General features: G+C 30.7%; 1 protein-coding gene across 1 annotated transcript; it reads right to left on the minus strand.

The window, feature by feature from the left end:
- Positions 1 to 1,860: 1,860 nt before the first annotated feature.
- Positions 1,861 to 18,549, minus strand: LOC111714067 (plastin-3). The gene is made up of 24 exons (XM_023489085.1): positions 18,522 to 18,549; positions 17,717 to 17,829; positions 17,028 to 17,128; positions 16,393 to 16,444; positions 15,711 to 15,746; positions 15,146 to 15,214; positions 13,854 to 13,962; positions 13,680 to 13,764; positions 13,249 to 13,321; positions 12,455 to 12,528; positions 11,855 to 11,961; positions 11,666 to 11,748; positions 11,495 to 11,550; positions 10,717 to 10,758; positions 10,153 to 10,258; positions 9,567 to 9,714; positions 8,133 to 8,221; positions 7,618 to 7,679; positions 7,150 to 7,238; positions 5,642 to 5,769; positions 4,132 to 4,188; positions 3,448 to 3,549; positions 2,949 to 3,035; positions 1,861 to 2,362 (listed from the first exon to the last, which is right to left on the minus strand). The coding sequence occupies exons 2-24, from the start codon at positions 17,819 to 17,821 to the stop codon at positions 2,282 to 2,284; spliced, it is 1,941 nt and encodes a 646-aa protein (XP_023344853.1). The 5' UTR covers positions 17,822 to 17,829; positions 18,522 to 18,549; the 3' UTR covers positions 1,861 to 2,281.
- Positions 18,550 to 26,368: the final 7,819 nt, after the last annotated feature.

Consider the following 26,368-nt stretch of genomic DNA (forward strand, 5'->3'; position numbering starts at 1 on the left):
GCATATTTGAAATGGCATGGTCAAGGGCTTTTCAAAAATGTATAATTTTTCATTTTTTGGACAAATTTTTTTTTGCAAACATTTTTACTTTATAACTGGATTTTGCGATAAAAAATTCAATTTTTGCAAATTTTCAAATTTTTTTTGCAGATTCTAAAAGTAGAGCACAAGAGCTTTCCAATGATGTATCATTTGTCATATTTGGACATCAAACATGGGATTCAGAGGGGGGGGGGTCAAATTGACCCCCCCCCAGCATATCCTGGTTTTCAAGTACCCCAGCAGAGATAAGGTTAAAATGTGAGAGATTATTCTCTAAAAATTACTATTAATTTAAAAGGATTTTCAAGTCGTGTTACGTTTCTATCGGATTAATTTCAATTGTATAGTTTCTCTTTAAAAATGATTCTTCATGTACTTCATGTACTTCATGTACTTGTCTAAAAAAATAAGTTAGAATACATTTGAAGCCTCAAGGCAATAAAGTAACTTAGTAAGACATTAAACTCGAAGAAAAACATTTTATGATGAAAGCTATTGACGAGAACGAAAATCTTTTGAATTTTTAATCTGAACCCGGATAATCTTCTTTTCTCATACTTGTGGTTAAAAATATAACCAGTAGAACTACCAGGTCACAGAGGCATAACAGCAATGTTGCATACCTTAAACCTTCTCCTACTGTTTATGACTGGAATATAACCAGCAGAACTACCAGGTCACAAAGGCATAGCAGCAATGTTGCATACATAAAACCTTCTCCTACTGTTTATGACTGGAATATAACCAGTAGAACTACCAGGTCACAGAGGCATAGCAGCAATGTTGCATACCTTAAACCTTCTCCTACTGTTTATGACTGGAATAATTTTTAAATGCAATATTTTTAACAGCACTTCTTAAAATCTTTGATGAAAAACTGAAAGAATTCGGAGATTGCAAAATCTCTAAGAACGTTGCCAAATACTTTAGAAATAAAGCTAAAAACAAGTGTTTTCAAGTTGTAAAATGAACGTTGCGACACTTCAACTTTTCATAGCAGTCTTGATTTATGTAAACTTAAACAATCCATCCTGTTTGTTGTAAACAGTATAGATGTTGGTGGTCCAACGGAAACAAAAATTGGTGTTTCAAATATTTATTTGATTTTCTAAATAAAAAAAACTATATTAGATGATAATATATGTTATGGATTATTATCACATTGTTAGTAAACAACTGCACACTTGGCTCATAAAAAGGTTATTTTTTGAAAAATTATGACTGAAATTTTAATAAATTTTTGTTATTTAATTTCCAAAAATTATACACAGAAAAAATATTATGTTATTTATATCTTACCATAATATACTGTTTAAATAATTGATCAAACTGATAGAAATAGATAAAATAAACTGATAGAAATAGATAAAATAAAGGACCAGTTAATCCTACAGAAATATAATTCCACAGAATTATAAAAATGATTGTGGTCATTAGATAATTTTAACATCATGTAAAAGACAAAATATTGTAGAATTCCTGGGAATTTATAGTTTCAAGGTTATAATGCAAGGAAAGTTAATTGCAGTTGTGTATACTCTGCGTACATATTGAAACCAGTTCTCTCTGGGCGGAATTTGTAAACAAGAATAGATGCATCATTGTTAGTTTAGTATCCGAGGAGGATAAAAGCATTGAATTTTGAAAAATTTTGATAATTCCCACATAATAGTTTCCTATGACCAGAATATTTCATTGATTTTTTATGTGAAAGATGGATCCCATGTCAGGCTGTGACATCCGTCTTGTGTTTACATTACCGCCCAGAGACAGTACACTGCAGTACAAAAGATGCGTACACCTCTGAAATAACTTTCGTTGTATTATAACCTTGTATAGTTCTAAGGTAGCTTAAGTACTTCTCAATAAATAACAGTTTTTTTACTTCAAAATTTAAATATAAAATATAACCTAAAGAGCCATGGTAGTCTTTATTTTACAAAAATTAGGCACGGTTACTTAAGTTAGGCACATCAAAATTTATGGGTTTAGGCACGTTATTAACTATCTTTATTGCGACTTCAGAACTATTATTTGGCAACAAAATAACAAAAAAAAATATTAAGTGACAAAATTACATTACATTACGATTTGTTGTAGGGTTAGTCTAAAAATGTGACACATTGGCATACTGTCATGGCAAATTACACCGAGAAAAAATATTAAAATTCAAAATATAAACATGTAAATTCTCGAATTTGTCGTGACGCGCAATTTTTCTGATTCTGCCGCGTAGAATTCACTGTTTAGAATCCATATTTGGGACATAGTCACGTGACATTAGAACAGCAAACACCGTCATCACCATCTTGGGTTTGATCTAAACAGAAATTACATTTTGGTTATCTAATTTATCTAAAATTTAATTTCTTTGTATTTTGGAGCATTTAAACCTTTATGGGAGTATTTTCACTTTTCATAATTGATTGCAATATTTTTGTCAAACCTAGAACAATCAAACAATTTTAAAGTTAAGCGAAGAATTTTAAAGTTAGCGTTTAGTTCATGCATAATTTGCAGAAAGGCTGCGACAACAATCAATTTTTAATGTACAAAAGAAGGACATCTCCATCCTGCTCCTTTATAGCGGTGAAAATGTAACTGATGTGATTAATTAATGGGACTTCTTACGGAGAGGAAATAAAAACAATCCTTTAAAGTACAGTGATACCCACAAAACTCTGGAATAGAAAACTAGTGATAGACTCAAGTTAAATAGTCAAATGAACATGAGACACATCAACTGTGCAGTGCTAACAGACCAATTTCACATAATAAGTGAATAAATAAAACTATTTGCTTTGTTATAAAGTCAAATACGTTTAAGTATAGCTTTAATATCGTCTTTATATTCAAGAGTTATCTGGTTCTTACTGTATATATGAAAAGACTATCTTGAATCCTACCTCTACAATATCCTCCGGTAGAGCATAGACACGTGCACCCAGTCTTCGAGCCATAGATATTCCATACTTAGCATTCGCTATCTTATCCTGTAAACAATAAAAATAAATATGTAGCTTTTGTTTTCTTTTTTAGAATTGGGGGGAAATATTCACACAACCTCTATTTTTGGAGGCTTTTAAATATTTTTTCTTGAACCCCTTAATTTTGTATGTTTTTGTTATATTTCATAAATAAAACATTACACACTTACTTAGACAGATGGATGGATAGATAGTAAGAAAAACACGCTGATAATAGATAGATATATTATCAAGATGAATACCAATGAAATGGAACAAGATGGCTACCATTGATGAATAGATAAACAAGATGGCAACATTGATAGTTAGATAAGCAAGATGGCGACCAATGTAAAGATAGATAAGCAAGATGGCGACCAATGTAGAGATAGATAAACAAGATGGCGACAAATGTTAGATAGATAAACAAGATGACTACCTCCTCTGTGTCTGGATCTAAGACAAGATCGTAGTTAATACAGCCAGGTTTGATAGAATCTATCAAATCTATCAGGGGCAATCCTGTAGATATACTCCCATCCTGAAATTAGACGTGGTTTTTTATTCAGGAGTGAGCATGAAAGGGACTGCAGTTAACATTTATCAAAGTAAAACTCCATGTTAAAAGCAGCAAGGTATGCCCGTCGTCCAATTCACTATGGTACTCTCTAACTGAGATTTTGTAGTTTTCTGAAAATATGTTTATTTCCGACAATTCCCTTCGTTGTCTCTGAGCATATATATGCACTTTCAACGAGAAATACAAATCTAAACTAATCAATTTTCAGCGAGATAAAGAATGAAATCTCATTCATGTTTAATTAAACCAAGGAGAAAAGTTTACCATTGTGAATCAAAAATTTCATAATATAAATGAAGGATCACTTGAAATACAAATATGACTGAAAACTTGTTGTCTGTATTCCTCTTAATTCTCATGCTTAGAAATGGGACAAGACCATTTATAAAAATATTGTTGCTAGAGTTAACAAATATAAATGGAACCTTCATATAATAATGTGTACTGTTTATCCGCGTGTTTACATTTCTCCCATAAATTGCAGTACATTTTATGTTATGGTAGATCCCATTAATATATTCCTGATATAGCATTAGAATATACCTGGAAGCTGGAAATTTTTGAAGATTTTCCTGCTGTCTGCAGTTTGTCATTGACCCACTAGAATAGAATAGAAATTAATATGATATCAAATCTACATATATAAATTTACTGTTTGTTGGTGAGGCAAAATGGCTGAAAAGAACTGATCGGACCCAATCAAATAGATTCTAGTACAATAGATGGCAACGTAGAATTTTTACACTCAGTATAGCTGTAGTCTGACGTCACAAGTGTCAATTCAGTTTTTGTGTCCGACCAAATGTTTAACAATAGTGATAGGTTTATTAATAAAGTGCTTATCTTACAGTAACATAAGTGCAATTAAATGTATTCTTTATTTTCTGTTTTTACACTTTTTTATTTAATCTTAAAACACATGTTTTAAGATTAAATATTTGACACTTATGACGTCAGGTTTATTTCTCTCTTGCCACCTATTGTACTTGATAATCTATTTGGGCCCAATTTTTTGTGTGAAAACTCCCACAAAGGAAAGGTTTGTAGCTGGTCGAAATGGGAAAACTCCCACAAAGGAAAGGTTTGTAGCTGGTCGAAATGGGAAAACTCCCACAAAGGAAAGGTTTGTAGCTGGTCGAAATGGGAAAACTTTGTCTGACATTTTCTTTGACATCCACAAATTTAGAAAATCCACTAATTAAAAAAAATCCGTGAAAATATTAGTTTATTAGGGTTCAATGTCGGCTACAAAATTCCTGTAGAAAGGTTAGAATATTACTATAAAAGCTACCAAAAACAATTGTTAGAATAAGACAGGATATCACAGAATAATATATATTATATAATGAACAGTAATAAGAAATAGTTAAAAATAAAAAAAAACTTTATAAGTTTCATTGTTTTTAAGTTTTTTAATTAAAAAGTTGTTAATATTTAGAAAAAAACCAATAAACTAAATTTTACGTAGAATGTTGGTTTTTACTAATTTCTCACAACATGTTGTATTGAATTGCAGATCGTTGCATGTTAATTTAGGATGGGCGACCTAAATTGTTCAAATTCATGAATAATAATATTCACACAGAACAATAAAATAATCATTTCATATTTCCAATTGAAGATAAATTTTTCAAATGTCAAATTATCTTTAAAAATACTTTTTATAACGATAAAAATTTTGGAAATAAAAAAAGCCTAACAAATGTTTCATTAGTTTATTTTTTGAGAGGATTCCAATTTTTTGATAAACTTAATTAAAATCAATAAAGAAACTAAATGCGCAATTTTTCTAATAAAGAAGATATTAAAAACATTATTTATTATTATGTCTCGTCATTGCAACCTATAGACAGAAGGAGGAGGACAAATTCAAGCCACTTTACTGGCACGAGCTGTGGCCTTGTAGGTTCCCTTGATTTTACGTATGAGAGAATCAACTTTTAAGGGTACCGTTGTCAATCGGGCTTTGTCATTTTTGCACGGAGAGCAAATTAAAATTACGCTTACAGTCCCTTTAAGAGTATATGATCTTATTAACTACCATATTTCTAACCTTTATTATATCTCCTTCGATATGTTTCCCCTCCCCTAGGTTGGCTAGGACATTGAGGGTATATGATCTCATTAACTGCCAAACCAAGGCCAGTGTCAGGGTAGCGTTTCCATCACAGATATCCTGACCTAGAAATAATAATCTATATTTATAAGTTTGAATCTCTGTTTGTCTGATCATAACTCAGGAACCCCTGGACATATAATAATAAAAAAAAATCGTCACAACTAAATATAATTTGGTGGACATATATATAGTACTTTTCTTTCAAAATTATCAGAATTTTTCGGTAAAAAATTGGTGAATCACATTGTTTAAACACTTTCGTTTTTGGTTCGTTGGACCGTTGGTGTACAATTTTACCGTGTATTATTGGTGTACAATTTTACCATGTATTGTTGGTGTACAATTTTACCGTGTATTATTGGTGTACAATTTTACCATGTATTGTTGGTGTACAATTTTACCGTGTATTGTTGGTGTACAATTTTACCATGTATTGTTGGTGTACAATTTTACCGTGTATTATTGGTGTACAATTTTACCATGTATTGTTGGTGTACAATTTTACCGTGTATTGTTGGTGTACAATTTTACCATGTATTATTGGTGTACAATTTTACCGTGAATTTTTGGTGTACAATTTTACCGTGTATTATTGGTGTACAATTTTACCGTGCATTTTTGGTGTACAATTTTACCGTGCATTTTTGGTGTACAATTTTACCGTGTATTATTGGTGTACAATTTTACCGTGTATTATTGGTGTACAATTTTACCGTGCATTTTTGGTGTACAAATTTACCATGTATTATTGGTGTACAATTTTACCGTGAATTTTTGGTGTACAATTTTACCGTGTATTTTTGGTGTACAATTTTACAGTGTACTTTTGGTGTACGATTTAAATAATAAACAATTTTGAGTCTTGTTTAACACCTCAGATTTTTGTCCAAACCCCCTCAAAAATGATCCATCTTACTGTACAATGCACATGACTATTTACTAAACCAAAAAAGGGTATATAAAGTAAGAGTTATAAGAATGTAAAAGCTTAAAGTGACTACAGGCATAAATTCATTTCAAGAGTTCATGAATTTCAGATTTACAATCTGCAGCAGAGTTACAAATTTAAGCTTAGTTTGATCAAGAGCACAGAAGATATTCATAAATTTCTTTGTGAAAATGGATTATTTTCATATTTTTTTCAAAGCTACTTGCGCATTTCTGCTTCAGAAACAATGAATTGTTAGAGTTTGACACTTTTCGAGTCAGAAAAAAAAACATTTTTTTTTATTTATAACTTGTTTTTTTTTAGCAATAAATTATATCTTATCTTATCTTAGATAACATTATAAAAGATAAATAGATAGATAGGTAAATATATAAATATATATAGATAGATAGATATATAGATAGATAGATAGATAGATAGAGATAGATAGATAGATATATAGATAGAGATAGATAGATAGATAGATAGATAGATAGATAGATAGATATCTAACCTGCTATCCCAACTAGGGAATATTTTTGTTTTCTGCCCAAGTCCACAACATAATTACAGTTTTCTAGTTTCTCCATAAACTTTCTCATTCTTCAGATTATCATAAATTCATTTATTTATCCATTTATTTATTAATTTATTGATATATTGATTTATTTATTCATTAATGTATTCATTAATTTATTCATTTATTTATGAATTTATGAATTTATTCATTTATTTATTTATTCATCCTCATGATAATCAATCTGCTGTTCATTCATTATTTAAATTTACTTATCTATTCCTTTATGAATTTATTTTTTTTTCATTTAATTCTTCTTTTTTTACTTATTTAATTATCCATTTGTCTATTTATTTATTTATTAATCTGTTTTTCATTCATTCATTTACTTAATCATTGATTTTTAATCTTTTTCACTAATTTATTTATTTATTTATTTCTATATTTATTTATTTATTTATCTGCCTGTTAAAAGTTTTATGAACTTTATTCCAAGTAACAGCACCAGGTTGTATTATATCATAAAGCTGAAACAAAAATATATGTTCCAATGGTCGGTGATTTTATCGATACAATGAAGACGACTTTTTATCAATAATGCTTTGATCACAACAACCAATTTTAAAATATACAAATAATCAAAGAAAGCTGTTAATTGACCAATTTTTCAAAATGGAATGCCATCAAAATTAAAATAGAAAGTCGTCTTCATTGTATTGATATCTACGATGACGTCGGTTCAAATGCAAATAAATTGATGAATGTTTTTTAGCCGATTGGTCTAAAAATGTGGAGGCAACATTTTTGTTTTTGATGGTTTATAAATAGGTTAAGCACAGAAATATACCAGCTTTACCCTACAAAGAACGGACTAAACAAATTCCGTACATTTGTCTCTGAAGTCTAATCCTTTGTGGAAACACAACATTATTTAAAGTAAAACAAGAACGAAGACGATATTTTGTAGAGAAAAAATATACCTGGAATATGACGAGACCATCTGCTAGATCTGAATATAACCAGTTCACGTAGGGGGACACTCCCAGGGAGTTCATCCAGTTCCTGTATGCTAAATACAGGGTCATGTCATTTCATGTTATTGAATCGCATTTAAAAATAGAGCTTTTACTGAGTATATGAAAGTAAATTATACGGGAGTTGCTATTTTGTGTAATTCCAAATATTTTTTAACTTTATCAATCTATTTATTTATAATTTTTTTTATGAAACAAATTATTTGATACATGTATTTAATGCAGAATGCAGATACTCATTTCTCCAATCTTCTTGTTTCCTGGCTATCCTGTTTTGCTCATTCATATTCATATTCATACCCCCGCCCCCCCAGGAGGGTTAATATGCAGTTTCGAGAGCTGATCAGGCAATTCGTAGTATTTCAATATCAGCTCTTGAGTTTCTATATTTATTCCAGTTGTTTTTGATATCGGCCATCTATGCAGGTTTATTGCTGACATTGTTGTATGATGAGAACTTCTCTTATCAGCTGCATTACTTGTATCGGTGTCTGCAGTAATTTAGAAAGATATTTAAAGACCTCCTAGCCTTAACTGCATTCGGCTAGGTTCAAGGTGATTTAGATGTACCCCCTAGGAAAGGAACACCCATGATACCAATGATGATCTCTCTCAGAAAGTTTTGATTAAGATTCCACAGCAAAGCAGTTTCTGTGTTTCACTATATCTGCTTGTGAAGTAGGATAAGGTTGGAATTTAGGAGGTAGGCGGATGAGGATGGGTGTGTAAGGGTAACAGGTATGAGAAATACCATAGTCCTCACTTTTAACGTGTATTCCCACGTGGACAGATTTTTTAAAGAAAAAATAACCCGCTAAGCATGCTGTTCCATCGCTTTAAAACACGGGGAGTGTGTCTTTTGCCTATCATTGTCAGAGGTCTGCCATGAGTAATCCAGTTTCCATTTTGAGAAGGGTGAAAAACCAGTTTATGGTATTTGATTTAAAGTCTATTGAAGGCTCTGTTCCCCCTTAAACCTGTAGTAATTCCAAATATAGTATTGCCCCCAGAAAACAGTTTTATATTCTAGAAACTTAATAAATCACTTACTCAGTGAAATGGGTCTGTTCACACTGCCCAATTGCTGTACCTCATGTTCATTGGACTATTTTAAACATAATTTAATTGAGTATGAAAGTCGTCTTTCTATTCCAGGTTTCTGGTTCACACTGTAGTTGAACCTTAAAACTTCCAAATTTTTTAATGAGGAGAAGGGAGTGGGGAGGAAGGAGAAGGGAGGAGTGGATTAAATTATTATCATTATTATTAAACTTTTTGTATTCACCTTAAATGTATCCATAAACCCAGAGATTTGAATTATTATTAATTACCTTGAATGTATAGAATTCCATTTAATTCCTTTTATTCATGAAAAATCACTTTCAAATGTTGCACAGCGCGTTTTTCTGTTTGTGCATAGGTTTAGGGAATTTACAAAGACGACATTCACCTGTGGAGATATAAACGCCCGGCAGCCGAGCTTATCCGCTTGCTCAAGCATCCGCTCTGCTCTAGCTTGCAGGTCATCCTAAAGAGATAAAGAGATAGATAGATAGAAAGTCTATTTAATTTTTTTAACCATAACAAATAAAGCTTTTATTTTTATTTCTAAAAGTTGTTAATTCATCGTCGAAAAATACTAACAATCCACCACCAATTAATTTCAAATATAATGTAAATATTCCCACAACCTCTATTTTTGAAGTTTTAAAATATTTTCTCCTGAAACACTAAACTTTGTTTGTTTTTGTAATATTTCATAAATAGATAATTACTGACTTACTTACTAGATAGATAGATAGATAGATAGATAGAAGGATATATAGATATATAGATAGATACATAGATAGATAAATAGATAGGTAGAAAGATAGATAGATAGATAGGTATATAGATAGATAGATAGATAGATAGATAGATAGATAGATAAATAGATAGATAAATAGATAGATAGATAGATAGATACCTCCATAAGAGCCTCCTTATTAACCCCTGAATCAGGGGCAGCTATCTGATGAAGAAGATGGGTATAGGCTTCAGAATTCTTAATGTCTGCGGAGAAATTGTTGATTCTGAGAAAACAACAGTTTTCGTCAAACCATTGAACAGTTTTAAAATTTGTTTACTTGTCAATGACGAATCCATGTTGATTCTCATCCTAGTCCATCTTGGAATCTAACTTTTATTTTCGGATTCAGATCTTACGGTGATCCAGTGCAGTGGTCCACAGATTTGATCCTATTGCCAAATGAGAATTTTGTCAATTTCTTATTAAACACTAAAGCTAAAAGTAAATCCTTTATGGTTCTAAAATGTCTAGGGCCACTTTGAGAGGTTAAATCAAAGATCAAAGCGTTGCGACAAAACAGCGGATCTGAATCCTGTCTTGTCACTAATACTATAGAATATGAAGTAAAAATTATAATTAAATAATGAAATATATGGACAAAAATTTGAATCAAAATAATGCTGGAAATATAAAAATGGCGTCGAGAACGTCAGCTGAAAATATTTTAGAAAACCGGTTTTCCTTGTCTGCACGCCAGCCCTCTCCAGCTGGTGGTTTACCCATCTAAAATATTTGATTCATAGATAAAAACAATTCATTGAATTTTTAAAGTTTTGATCAGTTCTTAAATTTAAATCTTTTTAAATATCTAAATGATAAGAAAATCAATTATAAAAATAAAACACATGTTTAACGTTCCAAAGAAATGGAAAACTTTCTTTAGTGTGCTTGAATAGCTTTAACGTACTAAACGAAATGAAAAACATAAAAAAAGATTTCTTTTATGACTCATACAATATAGGAAGTAATTACTCTTTCCAAACTCTAGTTTCCTACCTTACGCATGGTGTATCCAAACCGTTAATATTTCTTCCTAACTTTTTTATCTTGGCTTATTAGGTTACAAATATATAATGATTATTGACAAAAGTATGAGAAGAGTAATAACTTTGTTCATCATGTATTGATGATAAAAAAGAATTCATATTTAAGTAAATCTTTTAAAATGGCACTTTTCGATTATTTACACCAGATTTGTTCTGGGGATTTCTCGAAATTCCACTTTAAGGAAAATGTTTTCGGTTAATTTGAATTCCAAATTAAAATTTTTCCTCTAAGATTTAGTCCTTAATTTAAATAAAATTTTTATGAGATATTAACTTATCTTATCTTAACGATATTTTGTTTGTTTTCAAATTTAAAAATAAAATCAGTTGATTCTAAAATTTGTTTGATCATAAAATTAGTTTTGATTGATAATACAATTTGTTTGATGATAAAATTAGTTTTGAAGTTTAACCTGAGAAGAATGGCTTCAGGGGACATTTTCATCAACTGATCAAGTTGTTCACCACCCTTGAATATATTATAATTACTAACGTTATTATCATAATTATTATTATTATCATTATTACATTATTACTATTATTATTAATATTATTATTTTTCTGATTATTATCAGCTTATTAACCTGAAGAAGATTTGCTAGGCCTGGGCATTGTTCGAGAGAAATCTGATTAAATAATCCAATTCTTATAATCTGCCAGAGTAATCCTTAATAGATAGATAAATCAATGATCAAATAGATGGACAAAAGGATGAATGAATTGGTAGAATGATGGATGAATAAGGATGAATGAATGAATGAATGAATGAATACCTAATACAAGATGTTGTGTTCCCTTAATCAGATCATTAGCATCAATGTTTACAAGATTTACTCCTATACTCTGAGCAGAAGATAGAGCCAGGGTTAGATTCTCATGCCTAGAATCAATTATTCAATCAGGTAAGAAATCAATAAATCAATAAATCAATCAATTAATCATTCAATCAGTTAATAAATCAAACAATTAATCAATTAATCATTCAATCAGTTAATAAATGAATAAATTATTGAATAAATAACTAAATATAATCAAATGAAAATAATTCTTTGAACAATTAATTTTTCCATTGCTTAATAAATCAATAGATTATCAACTTATCCGTTATTTGATCATAAAATGATCAATCAATCCTTAACAAAGAATCCTTTTTAATCACTTTAACATAACTCTATAAATAGTCTAATCGATTATTGATTATACAATCATTAACACTCAATAAATGAATTGAAGATAGATCAAACAATTATTAACCCTTAATAATTGTTAAAATGATCATAAGCATACAATATATGAATCTATAATTTATCACTCAATATATTAATTTATTGCTCAAACAATCATTAACTCTCAATAAATTAATTTTTTTTTACCTTTTATAAACACTGTTTGGTTTCATATCAATAGTTCGCTCATCAACGGTGTCAGGACAGCTGTGGTTTATAATCTAAAGCCATAGATAGATAGATAGATTTATTTGTGGCAAAAATTTACACGCATCATTTGTGGCAAAGATTTACATGTATCATCTGTGGCAAAGATTTAGATGTACCATTTGTGTTAAATTTTAGATATATTATTTGTGGAAAATATTCAGATGTATGATTGCTGGCCTAAATTTAGATGCATCATTAGCTGCATTATTCATGGCAATTAGTTTATCATTTGTGGCAAATATATAGCTGTATTATGTGTGGCAAAAACTTAAATATCTTATTTTTCAATCTATCTGTTACCATTTAGAAGTGGTATGAAATAAAGAAAATCTAAAAAAATGAACAAATAAATGATACTAATGAATCAAGGAAAGCCGGAGCTCTCTCGTACGACGAGTTGATCTTCCGTCTTCCGACCGTTGGTCATAACTGACTCCATTTTGGTTCTAGCCTAGGCCGATACATTATTTGTACCAACAATTCAGATATATTATTTGTGGCCAAAAAATCAGATATATTTTTGGGGAAAAAATCTAGATATATTATTAGGGGAAAAAATTTAGGTATGTTTTTCGTGGCAAAAAAGTTAGTTATATTATTTTCGGCAAAAATTTGGATATGCTATTTGTGGCAAAACTTCAGGTATGTTATTTGTGGTACAATTTTAGATTAATTATTTTTGGTAAAAATTTAGGTATATTATTAGTGGCAAAAATTTAGATTCTCTTTACCTTGCAAAGCAGTATTCCGTCCTTCACAGCCTCGTAGAGGTTCAATCCCTCCCCATCTAGGGGGAGTATATGCCTAAATATTAAAGAGGTTATCTTAGAGATCAAGAAGATTAAGAAGATCAAGAAGATCAAGAAGATCATGAAAATCAAGAAGATCAAGAAGATCAAGAAGATAAAGAAAATAAAGAAGATCATGAAGATCAAGAAGATCAAGAAGATCAAGAAGATCAAGAAGATCAAGAAGATCATGAAAATCAAAAAGATCAAGAAGATCAAAAAGATCAATAAGATCAAAAAGATCAAGAAGATCAAAAAGATCAAAAAGATCAAAAAGATCAAGAAGATCAAGAACTTCAAGAAGATCAAGAAGATCACGAAGAAAAAGATCTTGAAGATCCAGGAAATGAGATCTCCATGACTTATTGTCATACCTAAGATCAGGATCATGACCCAGGTTTGTGTTGACCCAGTCAGAGAAGGCTAGCTGCTCTTCAAACCGTACAGAGTGGGTTGTACCTAATAACATTATTATTATTTTTATTATTATTACTATTTTTATGATTATTATTATTATAATTATTATTGCAATTATCATTATTACAAACCTTCTGCACTAGCATCTGATATCCCTCCATGGGTGTGAATATTTTCTTTCCTTGATATTTTCTGTTTAAAGGTCTGGGACACATCCTTGGATTTCAGCTCACAGCAAAGCTAAACAGATATTTATGTAAAAAATGCCTTACTCCAATAAGTTCTCCTAAGTCTGTACCAATACAGGTATAACATTCTATAAACTCAATATGTATCGTACAACTCGCTCTCGAACTTACCAGTCCGATCAATAATACTCAGTCTGTATCAACTTTCTGTAATCCTTGACATGTATCCCTGATACAATTATCTGTAATTTTTAACATGTATCCCTGATACACTTCTCTGTAATCTTTAACATGTATACCTGATACAACTCTCTGTAATCTCTAACATGTATCCCTGATACACTGGCCGCTTAAGATTTTTTTTCTTAGATAAGTTTTAAGTTGTTTGTTTTAGTTAAGAATTTCGACCGAAACCCAGCTTTTTTCTTGACAACTCTTAAAATAGGATTTTTCAGCATGCTACGCTGCTAAATCAAGATTTTAGCGAGCTGCTGGCGCCCCTGTATCTTTTCAACATAGAGTAAAATTGACCCCCCCCCCCACAGTTTTCAAGTTTCCCAGCAGGGATAGGGTTTACAAAGTTTTTCATTTAGTTATTTTATTCATTCATTTAGTTCATCAAATTATACTATTCGATTGTTAAATAATAAGGTTGTTTCTGGATATAAAATTATACTATTCTATTATTAAATAATACGGTTGTTTCTGAACGAAGTTCTTAGAATAGTTAGGTGCAGGTATATCACTATGTCCCTAAGCTTGGTTACAAAATCGACCCGGCCCTTATATATATTTAGATATAAAATATATCCAAATATATATTTTCAAATTAAGTCCCAGAAAGTTTTTATTCTAAGCAGAAAAGGAATAGTTGAAGATATACTAAATGGTCAATTAATTGATCTACTCACTAATTAATCTACTAATTGATTTACTAATTAATCTACTCACAAATTGATCTACTCACTAATTGATATACTAATTGATTTATTAATTGATCTACTAATTGATCTACTAATTAACCAAATCACTAATTGATCTACTCACTAATTGATAAACTAATTGATCTTCTAATTGACCTACTAATTAATCTACTCACTAATTGATTTACTCACTAATTGATCTACTAATTGATCTACTAATTGATCTACTAATTAATCTACTCACTACTTGATCTACTCACTAATTGATCAACTAATTGATTAACTAATTGATCAACTAGTTGGTCTACTTACATGTTCGAACTCATGATAAGATAGTTTTCTCTGTGCTGCAACATGATCTACTTCTTTCTCTCGTCCAAACTAATTCATTAATTCATTAAATATTTCACGGAAAAGAATCCTGTAATTACAAAAAGACCCTCCATATGCAAAAAAAGACAAAGCCCGAAAAAGCTTTGCATGAATTAGATGACAGTGCTTATACATTTAAAAACTGACTATTTTCAATTGTGGTTTCTTTGCATTTCTATACGACTGGAATACATAAAGTAATTATTAGAATTACTTACTTTTAAACCTAGAAAAGCTAAATTATTTTAATATATCATTAAATATCATATTAGGGTTGTAAAAAGAAAAGTTGTCTGATGAAGGATGAATGATGTATTCATATTTTTTTAACTGAAAATTAATCACTGCACTTTCTATCTAAAGGTAATTGGGAGTGGGAAGACAATGAATGAAATGAAATGAATTTACAGAATTCAACAAGTTTTAAGAAAGAAAAACGAAGAAATCTTCATCATTGTTACTCAAACAGTCATTTGATAATAATAGATTGATTTCCGATTTTTACCTTGTCTATGAGATCTCTCACTCTCCAGCCAGGAACCTGGACAAACATTATTTAAAAGATCATGTATGTTTTAAAATTTCCTAGATCGGCGTTTAAATTATTACAATAAATACAACTTTTCTATATAAATCTTGATTTCTAAGTTTTCAAGCAAAAAAAGAGAAGTTTGGACAGCTGCTGTTTCCATGTTTTTGTGTTTCCATTCTGTTTAAAAACCTCGTAGAAAAAAAATGAAATCAATTGTCGTCTTCATTGCATTGATATACGACGACGACTGGTTGGTCTTACTTCAAGAGTTTTTAGATATTTATGATTAGTTTCATGACTGAGATTTTTAATTTTTGAACCCAAACCTAAACAACTGTCATCGCCAGACCGTAATAAAGGATTTTTATGATTTGTCTATAAGTATGTATCGCAAGTCAATAAAATCGATAAGATAAAAGTATTTAAAAGAAAAAAAAATTCTTGCTACACACTCTGATTTTCTAATCCCTACATCTTTGCAATCCGACGTCGTAAACCTTTAAAATTTTAATTATAAATTCTGTTAGATCAGTTTACAGACTTACTTTAAAATATCTAAGATCTAAGGTTGCAAAGTTAAAGGGATTAGACAATTTAAGTTTGTGGCAAAACTCAATTACTTTTCGATATAAAAATAGATTTACTTCTAAAATACCTTAAATCCAGCTAAGTCAAGTGCTTCTTTTAATTCATTAAAGTCAATAAACCTAAAAATTAAAAAAATGTATATAATGCTAAAATCAAGTAAATTTACGATTTTCATCATGTTTCTTTTTCTAACAAAATAAAGAAAAAAAATTTCTAAATTTAAGATAGATTTTAAAAATAATTTGAAGCGTACTGAGCTGAAAACTTTTGGCCGGGATATTTTTGTATTTTGTTTTTGGTCGCTAAGTTGATATTAATGTTTTTAAATGTTCAGAGCTGAAAACTTTAGAATGAGATATCCATAATCTTGATTACTTAATCTGAATATCTATTTTCTTCTTAAACCGTTGTTTCTTGGATATGGTAGAGAAAAAATCAGAAACTGTTTTTTTAAAATTAGAGATTCCCTCCCGTTTCTGTATATAATCTTAAATGGGGCGCAAAATTTTTAATTTATCAGCTTCATATACAAGATTAAGTTAGTCTCGATAATATGAAAAAGAGGGGATCAAGCATTAATCTCGATATCCACAATTCTAAAGTTTTCAGCTCTGGCCGTTTTATGTGTTATAAATCAGTAACAAATTAAAAAAAAAAAAAAAAAAAATTATCCATTATTTTCTGGTTCCCCCCGTATCCTACCCTGACTCGTCCTTGTCTATCTGCAGAAATTGTTCCTTCAATTCTATTTTCTCGTCGTCAGATAATCCTTTCCCAGCCATCATGGATTTCTCTGTGGGTCCCTAAACATATTTTAATTTGATCTAGAAGGGTCTCTAACCATATTCAAATTTATCCAGGGGTTCCTAAGCATTTTCAAATCTTATCTAGTGGTCCCTAAACATTTAATTTTGATCTAGGAATCCCTAAACATATTTTAATTTGATCCAGGGGTCCTTAAACATATTCAATCTTGATCCAGGGGTCCCTAAACATATTTTAATTTGATCCATGGGTCCCTAAACATATTTAATCTTAATCCAGGGGTCCTTAAACATATTCAATCTTGATCAGGGGTCCTTAAACATATTCAATTTTGATCTAGAGGTCCGTAATGATATTAAAATTTGGTCTAGGGGTCCCTTGAAATATCTTAATTTGATCTAGGGGTCCCTATACATATTCAAATTTGATGTAGTGGTCCCTATTTATAGGATCCCTAGCTTTTCATTGCTTTAAAGTTCTTAAAACCAAAAAATATATTAAAATTAAATCTAGAAATATATTCAATTTAACTTTTCCTAATTAAGTCTTCGTGTTCCAAGCTAATTCTGATTGTTTGCTAGGGATGACCTTTTAAAAAACGTTGTTAAATATTTGAAAATTCTTACATAAATGATAGTGCCTGTACCATAGAGTAGGTTGGCTGGGGCTAGGGCCCCCGAGAGAGGAATATACCGAGGGGGACCTAATCCTTGTTCTATTCTCAAATACATCACTTTGTCTTTTTTAAAACATAATTATAATCCTGGTTTATATTCCAATCACTTTGTTCATAATTTAGAATTAAAACTAAAGCTATAGGAATTGCTAACATTTAGATTTAAATAATGAACAGAACGTGAGGGATATCACGTGCTTATTAAATAAGGAACAGAACGTGAGGGATATCACGTGCTTATGAAATAATGAACAGAACGTGAGGGATATCATGTGCTTCTGAAATAATGAACAGAAATGTTTAATACATGGTAATAGCAAATTATATGGTTCTTATGTTTTGATATTTAATTATTTGTATTGTTTTTTCATGTTTTATTGCTCTTTTGTTTTTTACTGGTTTTTTGATAGTTTTAAAATATAAATGTTTTTTTTTCAAATATTTTAAAAACTTTTTTCTGCTAGAATGCTTTTATGTTTAAATCATTTTACATTTGATGGAGTTAAATGTTTTGTTGGTCATATTTTTATTAGATTTCAACTTTGCTTCAGTTTTTTATGTTTAATTGACTTTTTTATACTATAAGTTTTTTAATTATTTAAAGTTTTATAGGACAACAACAAAATATACAGAACATTGTGTTAAATAAGGAAATATTTGAAAAAAATTTCAATTTTTTCATAATTTAACATTTGCAGTTTTAATGTTTTGAATTTTTTCTTGAATTTTTGATATTTTTTTTTATGTTTTTGATCCTTGTGAGAAAAATATTTGATCTTTACCCCACCGCATCCCACAATTTACTGCCCGAAATTTAAAAACAATATAAAAAAAAATAAAAAATACAAAATGCATTTTTTTTCTCCAATATCAGTTATATAATCATCAAATTTGTGCTCAATAATTGATTGTTAATTATTATGATCGATGAAAAACACCCCTGTAAAAATTGGGTGTTTTCTAGGTTCATCATTTATTTAGATTTGTAATCATGAAATTTTTTGGTTTTTTTCATCCAACACTTATTAAAAGTACATTTCTAACGAAGTATAAAAAGTGGAATAATCATGAACTAAAAAATGTTAATGTACTATTTAATTAGAAAATAATAACAACAACAATAATAATAATTAGGACAATACAATTTGATATTAAACAGAGATAATAATAGAAAGATATTTACCTATCAAAATTTAATATGATACCGGGAGCATGGTTCTGAAATGAAATAAGATAATATATATATATATATATACACGTGTGTTTATCATTATTAACCATTAAGATGAACAGTAAAGACGGACAAGTTTACTCTGTTTATCTGGGGGGGAGTAAATGGGAAATTATTAGTGGTAAAGAGGTGGTTTTGTTTAATGTGTTAAGATTGCAGGGAGATAGAAAAAGGATGGGAAGGGATGGGAGGGAAATGATGGGATGTAAGGGGAGGGGGGGGATGGAAGATGGGTAAGGGAGAGGGGATATTGGATTCATGCCCATGTCCCCATTTTAACTATCAGTCCGCTATAGTGATAATATAATCGATAAAAATATATTGTCACGACTTCACGCGCCAAGCAGAAACTAACTTTCCTAGAATAAATCGAATTTTCAGACTCATAATTTAGAATGTGTTGGAAAAAATTATTTTTTCATAAAGCATTAATTTACATTATCATTACATTACATTAAAAATTTGTGTATCTATACTTTAAAAATTTATTTTTTTCTAAGTTTATTTTGAGTGTTTTAAAATTAAATGTTAAGATTTCTTTTTTGCAAATATCGTTTGCAAAATCAATTCCAAACAATGCGTGTAACATGATATATTTTTGATAAATATATTAAAATCTACTAAACTATACGCGTCGAGGTTAAACGTCTCAAAACAGACCCCACCCCCTTCAAAATTCATGAATTTAGAATTTTGAAAAGTGAAATTGACATTTTTCTTTGCAACCTTAGACTTCCAATCAAATGAGATTTGCTTTAAAGGGAGTGACCGGCTATGTAAGGTAGTTGAACTGAGTATGCAGTGTTGTGGGAAACTTCTTTCGGATTCATTTGAGACATATAAAACTTTTTAAAGATCTGTAAATCCTGAGTTTGAGCGCAAATTCGACGTTCAAAACTTCTACTTTGGGGTGAATCGTTTTTAAAATTAGTTTTTTTTTAAATTATTAAATAACGACAACGAAAAATAAAGTAAAAATTATACAGTAATCTAATTAAATGGTTAGGAACATATTTCTCAAAAGAAATTTGTCAATAAATCAATGCTAAAATTGGTTATTTTGTTTTCATTATTGTATTGAATTTCTAATTTTCTAATTTCTGAATTTATTCGCAGATTTTTTTAAATTCTTCAAATGTAGATTCCTATTAACAGAATGTTTCATTGATATTTTATGTGAAAATGGATGCCATGTCAGGCAGTGAAATCCGTCTTGTGTTTACTTTACCGCCCAGAGACAGTTCACTGCAGTACAAAAAATGCGTACGCCTCTGAAATAACTATCTTTACATTATAATTTTTTGTACTGGATAATCAATTTTGTTTCATCTGTTATATATTCCGTACAGGGGCATATCCAGGAATTTGTTAATTGTGGGGGGGGGGAGGTGATAAACTTGGTTAACGTTCCTGAAGGGAACGTTTATATTTATCCATGAGGTCGGAGGGTGGGGGGGCAGCTACTTATCCCCCCCCCCCTACCCTGTATCCGCCCCTGATTCTGTATCTGGTTTATATTCACTATTCAGTGGTTAGAAACTAGAGAAAACAAGGTCTACACAAGAATACAACTCGGAGCGCCTGCAGTTTCTTTTGCTTCCATGGTTCCAGGGGTGAACACATTATTCTTTCAAAATAAAAATTCACATTTTCTTCAAAAACTTATTTTTTTCACTGCATACACTTGCAAGAAAGGTTGGAAAATATTTCTGAAGCTAGAAAGGAATCTTTGCCACAAACTCAAATTTTCTTATCCAAAGATCTTTGCCACCTGATGTTTTAAACCTTTTATATTTCAAACTTAGATTATTTGATCCAACCAGACTTTATAGTTTGAAAATGAAATATCTAATGTCTACGACATTGGGGTGCAAATGTAAGGATTAGAAAATCAGAGTTTGTGGAAAGAACTTTTAATTCCTTTGACGAGTGTAAAATTGCAACCCGTAATTTATTCAAGAACTTATCAGCTCGCATTCTTTTCTAGTTGAGTCATTCATTCATTCACTCTTTCCTATTTCAATTCATCCTTTCACCCTTACTTTATTGATTCATTCACATTCATTCTTTCTTAATTGATTCATTTATATCAATTCTTTCTTGAATTAGTTCATTCACATTCATTCTTTCTTCATTGATTTATTCACATTCATTCTTATTTTATTGATTCATTCACATTCATTCTCTCTTCATTGATTCATTCACATTCATTCTTTCTTTATTGATTCATTCTTATCAATTAGTTCTTTATTGATTCATTTACATTCATTCTTTCTTTATTGATTCATTCACATTCATTCTTTCTTTATTGATTCATTCACATTCATTCTTTCTTTATTGATTCATTCGTATTAATTCTTTTATATTAGTTCATCCTTTCAGAATCACTCATCCGTTTATATTCATTCATTCATATTCATTCTTTCACATATATTCGTGCATATTCATCCTTTCACATTTATAAAAACGATTTTTTTATTATAGTACAACATCTACAATTCGAATTCCTATAATCTGTGAGTTTATCGCCGAAAAATTCTAACATCCACCACGCCAATTAATTAAAAATAAAAAATTCAAATGTAATTTTTTTTTTGTAAAATTGGGTAAATTATTCCTAAATGCTGTAAACATTTTTTTTATTATATTCTAAAACCGAATTACTCTCTTACATCCTTTCTTTCATTCATTCATTAATTCACATCCACATTCACCTGCAGTTATAATTCATGCAGTATTTCTGGTACGATTTCGTGACCTCGTCAAGTTTAAAAATTAGGCATTATTATGCATGAGAATACCAATTTATCCGGGTACATATTATTATTTTATAAAAATAATTGTCCTTCTCAACAAATCTTTAGGAAGAGAAATTGTGATGATCACGTCTAATATAAGATTTGGATCTCACGTCCATGCAAAGTCACAAGAAAAAAGTTTCTGGAAATAAAAACCTGGAAATAAAAACTTCACTAAACAAGTCCCAATTTTCTGAAGTCCTAGGACAAAATGTCACTGGAAATAAAGTCCTAATTTTTAGATTCCTTGGACTTTTTTCCCTAGAATAATATGGGGGCTGCCATGTTTCAGGAAATAAAATCACTCTTCTATGCATCTCATATTAAATATCTGTCTGTTTTTCCCATAGTTAGTAAACATCCTTTGTTCCTAGGCATTTTCGACTATAAAGAGGACTTTTTTCCTTTTATTTCAGGACTTTTTTCCACAGGACTTTTTAGTGCTAAAATTTAGGACTTCATTTCCAAAAGCGTTTTTTACGAACTTTTTGACGGCTACCCTTGAGAAAGACTATCTTTCTATCGTCTTTGTTATGAATTAGCATTGTAATACCTAATTTCAAAAGCCATAATATTATTATGTCTGCTATAGTTTATTTTATGAAAACGGTAAATGGCTGTAAAGATGTTTTTATAAGTCTCCGCAAGATGAACAGTAAAGACGGACAAGTTTACTCTGTTAGTATACTGTAAATTTCTTGTTTTCCTAAGTAAATTCGTATATGCAGTCAAAACATAAACAAACAAATTGTAAACATAAAGCAGACGAAAATCTTACGGATATTACAGCTTTCTCAGTTTGCATCACTAATCACTATACTAAATCAAAGAATTATTTAAAAAGACGATATCGCGAATTCGTCACTTAATTCCCATGTTTATTGGGACACTGCACGGCCTATAGTATTGTGCACTATTTATGGTACATATAAACAGAGGCCGAATTTAAAGAATTTGAGCCGCGGGTTAAATTTAAGCCGCGGCTCAAATATGGTTGGTTCCACTTAAAATTATATTCAATTGTTCAAGATTTAAGCCGGCGCTCAGTTAAAACCGGTTTTTTTGGGGATTTGAGACGCGTCTTAAATTCATTAAATTCGGACTCCGAGTATTTAAATATATTAGTAATTTTTACGTCCAAATAGTTCTTTCAAAAAATTGGGTTGAAAAATAATAACAATATATACATTAATTGACATTAATACATTGATTTAAAATGGTAGCGAACTGAAACCTTAAAATATCTTAAGTAATAATTAATTGTACAAGTTACAACCATTATTTTACGTTTAAATCACTGTATATGTACACAATAAGAGTTAGTTAGTCCTTGCATTCGCTTGACGCTTATAGGAACTGTTGTTAGATTTCTCTCCTTCACATAGATAGATAAATAGATAGATAGACGTAAATGTATAGATAGATAGATACCCATGTGGTGATAGATAGATAATTCAGGTAGATACCAAGGCTGGGTAGAGGTATACAGACTAGATAGATCTTCTCCATATGTAATTTCCACCCCAAGCCAGGATGTATGGGCTTCGGTGTAGGGGGGGGGGGGCGGTGGCGGGTGCTTAAGAGGGGAAGGGGTTTAATGTGTTTAATGTTAAATACATATCAAAACAACTTTTAAAATAGGTAGATTTATAATTAAAATAAATATCTATTCATAGGAGGGGTGGGGAGGGGTCTTAATATGGGGCGTTCGCGTTAAATAAACACATTGAATGGTGCAGAGGAGCTGGGGGGGGGGGAGGGTGTAGGGTTAACAAGGCAAGAATATTGCGTACGAGTGTCTATAAACTTGCAATCCAAGACAATGTGAAATCGAAGAATTACGCATTACGCATAAAGAGAGTGATCCACATTGCATCATTTTATGAAACATGCAAAATGCTTCATTAATTGATTTTTAAAATCTCAATTAAAACATTTTTAATTTTTAAATTCATGAACAACTAGATGCAGGGCACCCTGTTATACAGTAAACCTCACCATAACCACATCACGAATTATATTCCCCTTTTTTAAATACAAAAACGAGAGACTGCAACTAATGATTGAGATATCATTGAAACCGGGCTTTAGAACAAAATTATATACAAAGTGTTTCACGTTAAATTTAGCCTTACTAAACTAATGTGAATAAATGTATAAATAAAATTGAAATTTATCAAAGTGCTTGAGTTGTAAAACTGCACAATTTTATTTTTTTAATTGAAACAACTGTTTACTGTTTTCAAAGGTGTTATACCTGTTTCAAAACATTAGTTGTGAAATTGTCACAATACAAAATATTAGTACAACTCGTGTCTGGGTACACGATCGTTGTACAGGGTTATGTGTTCACTGTTCTATCTACTGACATAATCCATGTACAGTACTGAACTGTACATTATACACCGTACACACCTCCAACTCACCCAGCAAGAGAGAGGTGCAGTACAGTGTTCATGATTGCATACTAGAGAAACAATATTTGTAAGATATTAAAGAAAATGTTTTTAAATTAGTCGTGGAAAATTAAAGTTCAGTGTATCCTTATAAAATATAAATATTTGAAATGTTTCTTTTCATGTTTGAATCCATTTTAAAAACTTTAAATCTATTGAGTTGTAATATAGATACATTGCTTTATTTTTTATTTAGACTAGCAGAGACCTCTAGTGGTAATTCTTTAAACAAATACTTTTACAAGACAGCTTACAGTTATTTTAGAAGATTATGGATAATGACATAAATCAAGAAATAATAATAATGATGATAATATAATAATAATAATAACAAAAAAATTCAGCCCATTCGGTCTAGCCGTTTGGCTGGCTATAGGGAACTTATGAATGTCTTATTTTATGATAAAGAACTACTAGCTGAAGGGCCCAGCGTTGCCCATTGAAAAAAAAAGATTTTTTAACCTTTGTCACCCCCTACGTTACCCATGACATGAGTGTCAACAAAAATGTCAGTCCGTTTGGTCCAGAAGTTTGGTCGGCTATAGGGAACATATATACGAATGTATATTGTTTTATTATATAAATAGCAATAATAATAATAATAATAATGATGATAATAATAATAATAATAATAATAATAATAATTCATAAATTAAAATAATAAAATAATTATAATAATAAAAATAATAACAACAGATATAATAATCATTATAATTAATGATTCAATTAACTTGGAACACAGAACGTATGCTGTTCATTTTAGGGTTGTCCTCTAGCTCGACAGGGTTAAAATTCGACATACATGCAAGGAAAGCAAATGTTTAGTATAAACAATTTTTTTTATTTGTAAAGGAATTGAGTCTTTGCCACAAACTCAAAATGTATACTCCCTGTACCTTTGCAATCTGAGGGAATAAACCTTTGATATTTGATCTAATGCTGGTTTAGCACTTAACAGCTGCAGGTTGATTAACAGAGGAAGAGATGGCGATCACGCCAATTTGTAATCCCAATTTTAGGGAAAGTGCTTGTATAATCTGTTAACAGAGTACACAGGCTCAGAGTAAGCTGCTGGGTTCTGGGGGAAACTGCAGGGGGGGGGGGTCCTGGTTGTTACTATGGGGTACTACTGGGTACTGGGGGTACTGCAGGGTACTGCTGGGTATTTTGGGGTAATTTGGGGTAATTTGGGGTACTTTTGGATACTTTTGAGTACTTTTTAGTACTGTGTTGGTACTTTGGGGTACTTTGTTGGTACTTTGGGGTACTATGAGGGTACTGTGAGGTACATTGGGGTACTTAAAGATACTATGGGGTTGTTGGGGGTACTTTGGGGTACTTTGAAAGGTACTTTGGGGTGCTTTTTGTTACTTTGGGGTACTTTGTGGTACTTTGGGTACTTTTGAATACTTTGAGGTACTTTGGCGTACTTTGAGGAACTTTTTGGTACTTTAAGTGTTATTTGGGGTACTATGGGGTACTTTGGGTGCAATTTGGGGTACTTTAGGGTACTTTGAGGTACTTTGAGGGTTATTTTTGGGGTACTTTGGGGGTACTTTGGGGGACTTTGGGGTACTTTGAGGTACTTCGCTGTACTTTGTTTTTTTAGGGTACTAAATGAGGTACTTAGGGGGGACTTTGTGGGACTTTGGGATACTTTGGGGTACTTTGGGGTACTTTGGGGTACTGTGAGGTACTTCGGGGTACTTTGAGGTACTTTGGGAATACTTCCAGGTACTTAACAGGTACATCGGGTACTTCGTGGTACTTCCCGGGTGTTCATTAGAAGGTAAAACACTGGATTTGTTGCTGCTACTGTATTCCTGGGGTTCCTAGATTTTAATTGATATGCATAAAGCCATAGTTAAAATATTAAAATATCACAAATATCACAATATTATTCAATTACTGTCTCATTATACTAAATCCATCTTAAAATCACTCATTAACCAACTCCCCCATCATCCAATTACCTCATATAACTCATTCACTCACCTCATCCAATCACTCATTCAGTCTTTTCATCACTCCCTCACCTCATCATACACACTTAACACAAGTCTACTCTCTTACACACTCACACTCACTCACTCACTCACTCACTCACTCACATTACA

This window comes from Eurytemora carolleeae, unplaced genomic scaffold (assembly GCF_000591075.1).
Source record: "Eurytemora carolleeae unplaced genomic scaffold, Eaff_2.0 scaffold881, whole genome shotgun sequence".
In the NCBI taxonomy this organism is placed as follows: Eukaryota; Metazoa; Arthropoda; class Copepoda; order Calanoida; family Temoridae; genus Eurytemora; species Eurytemora carolleeae.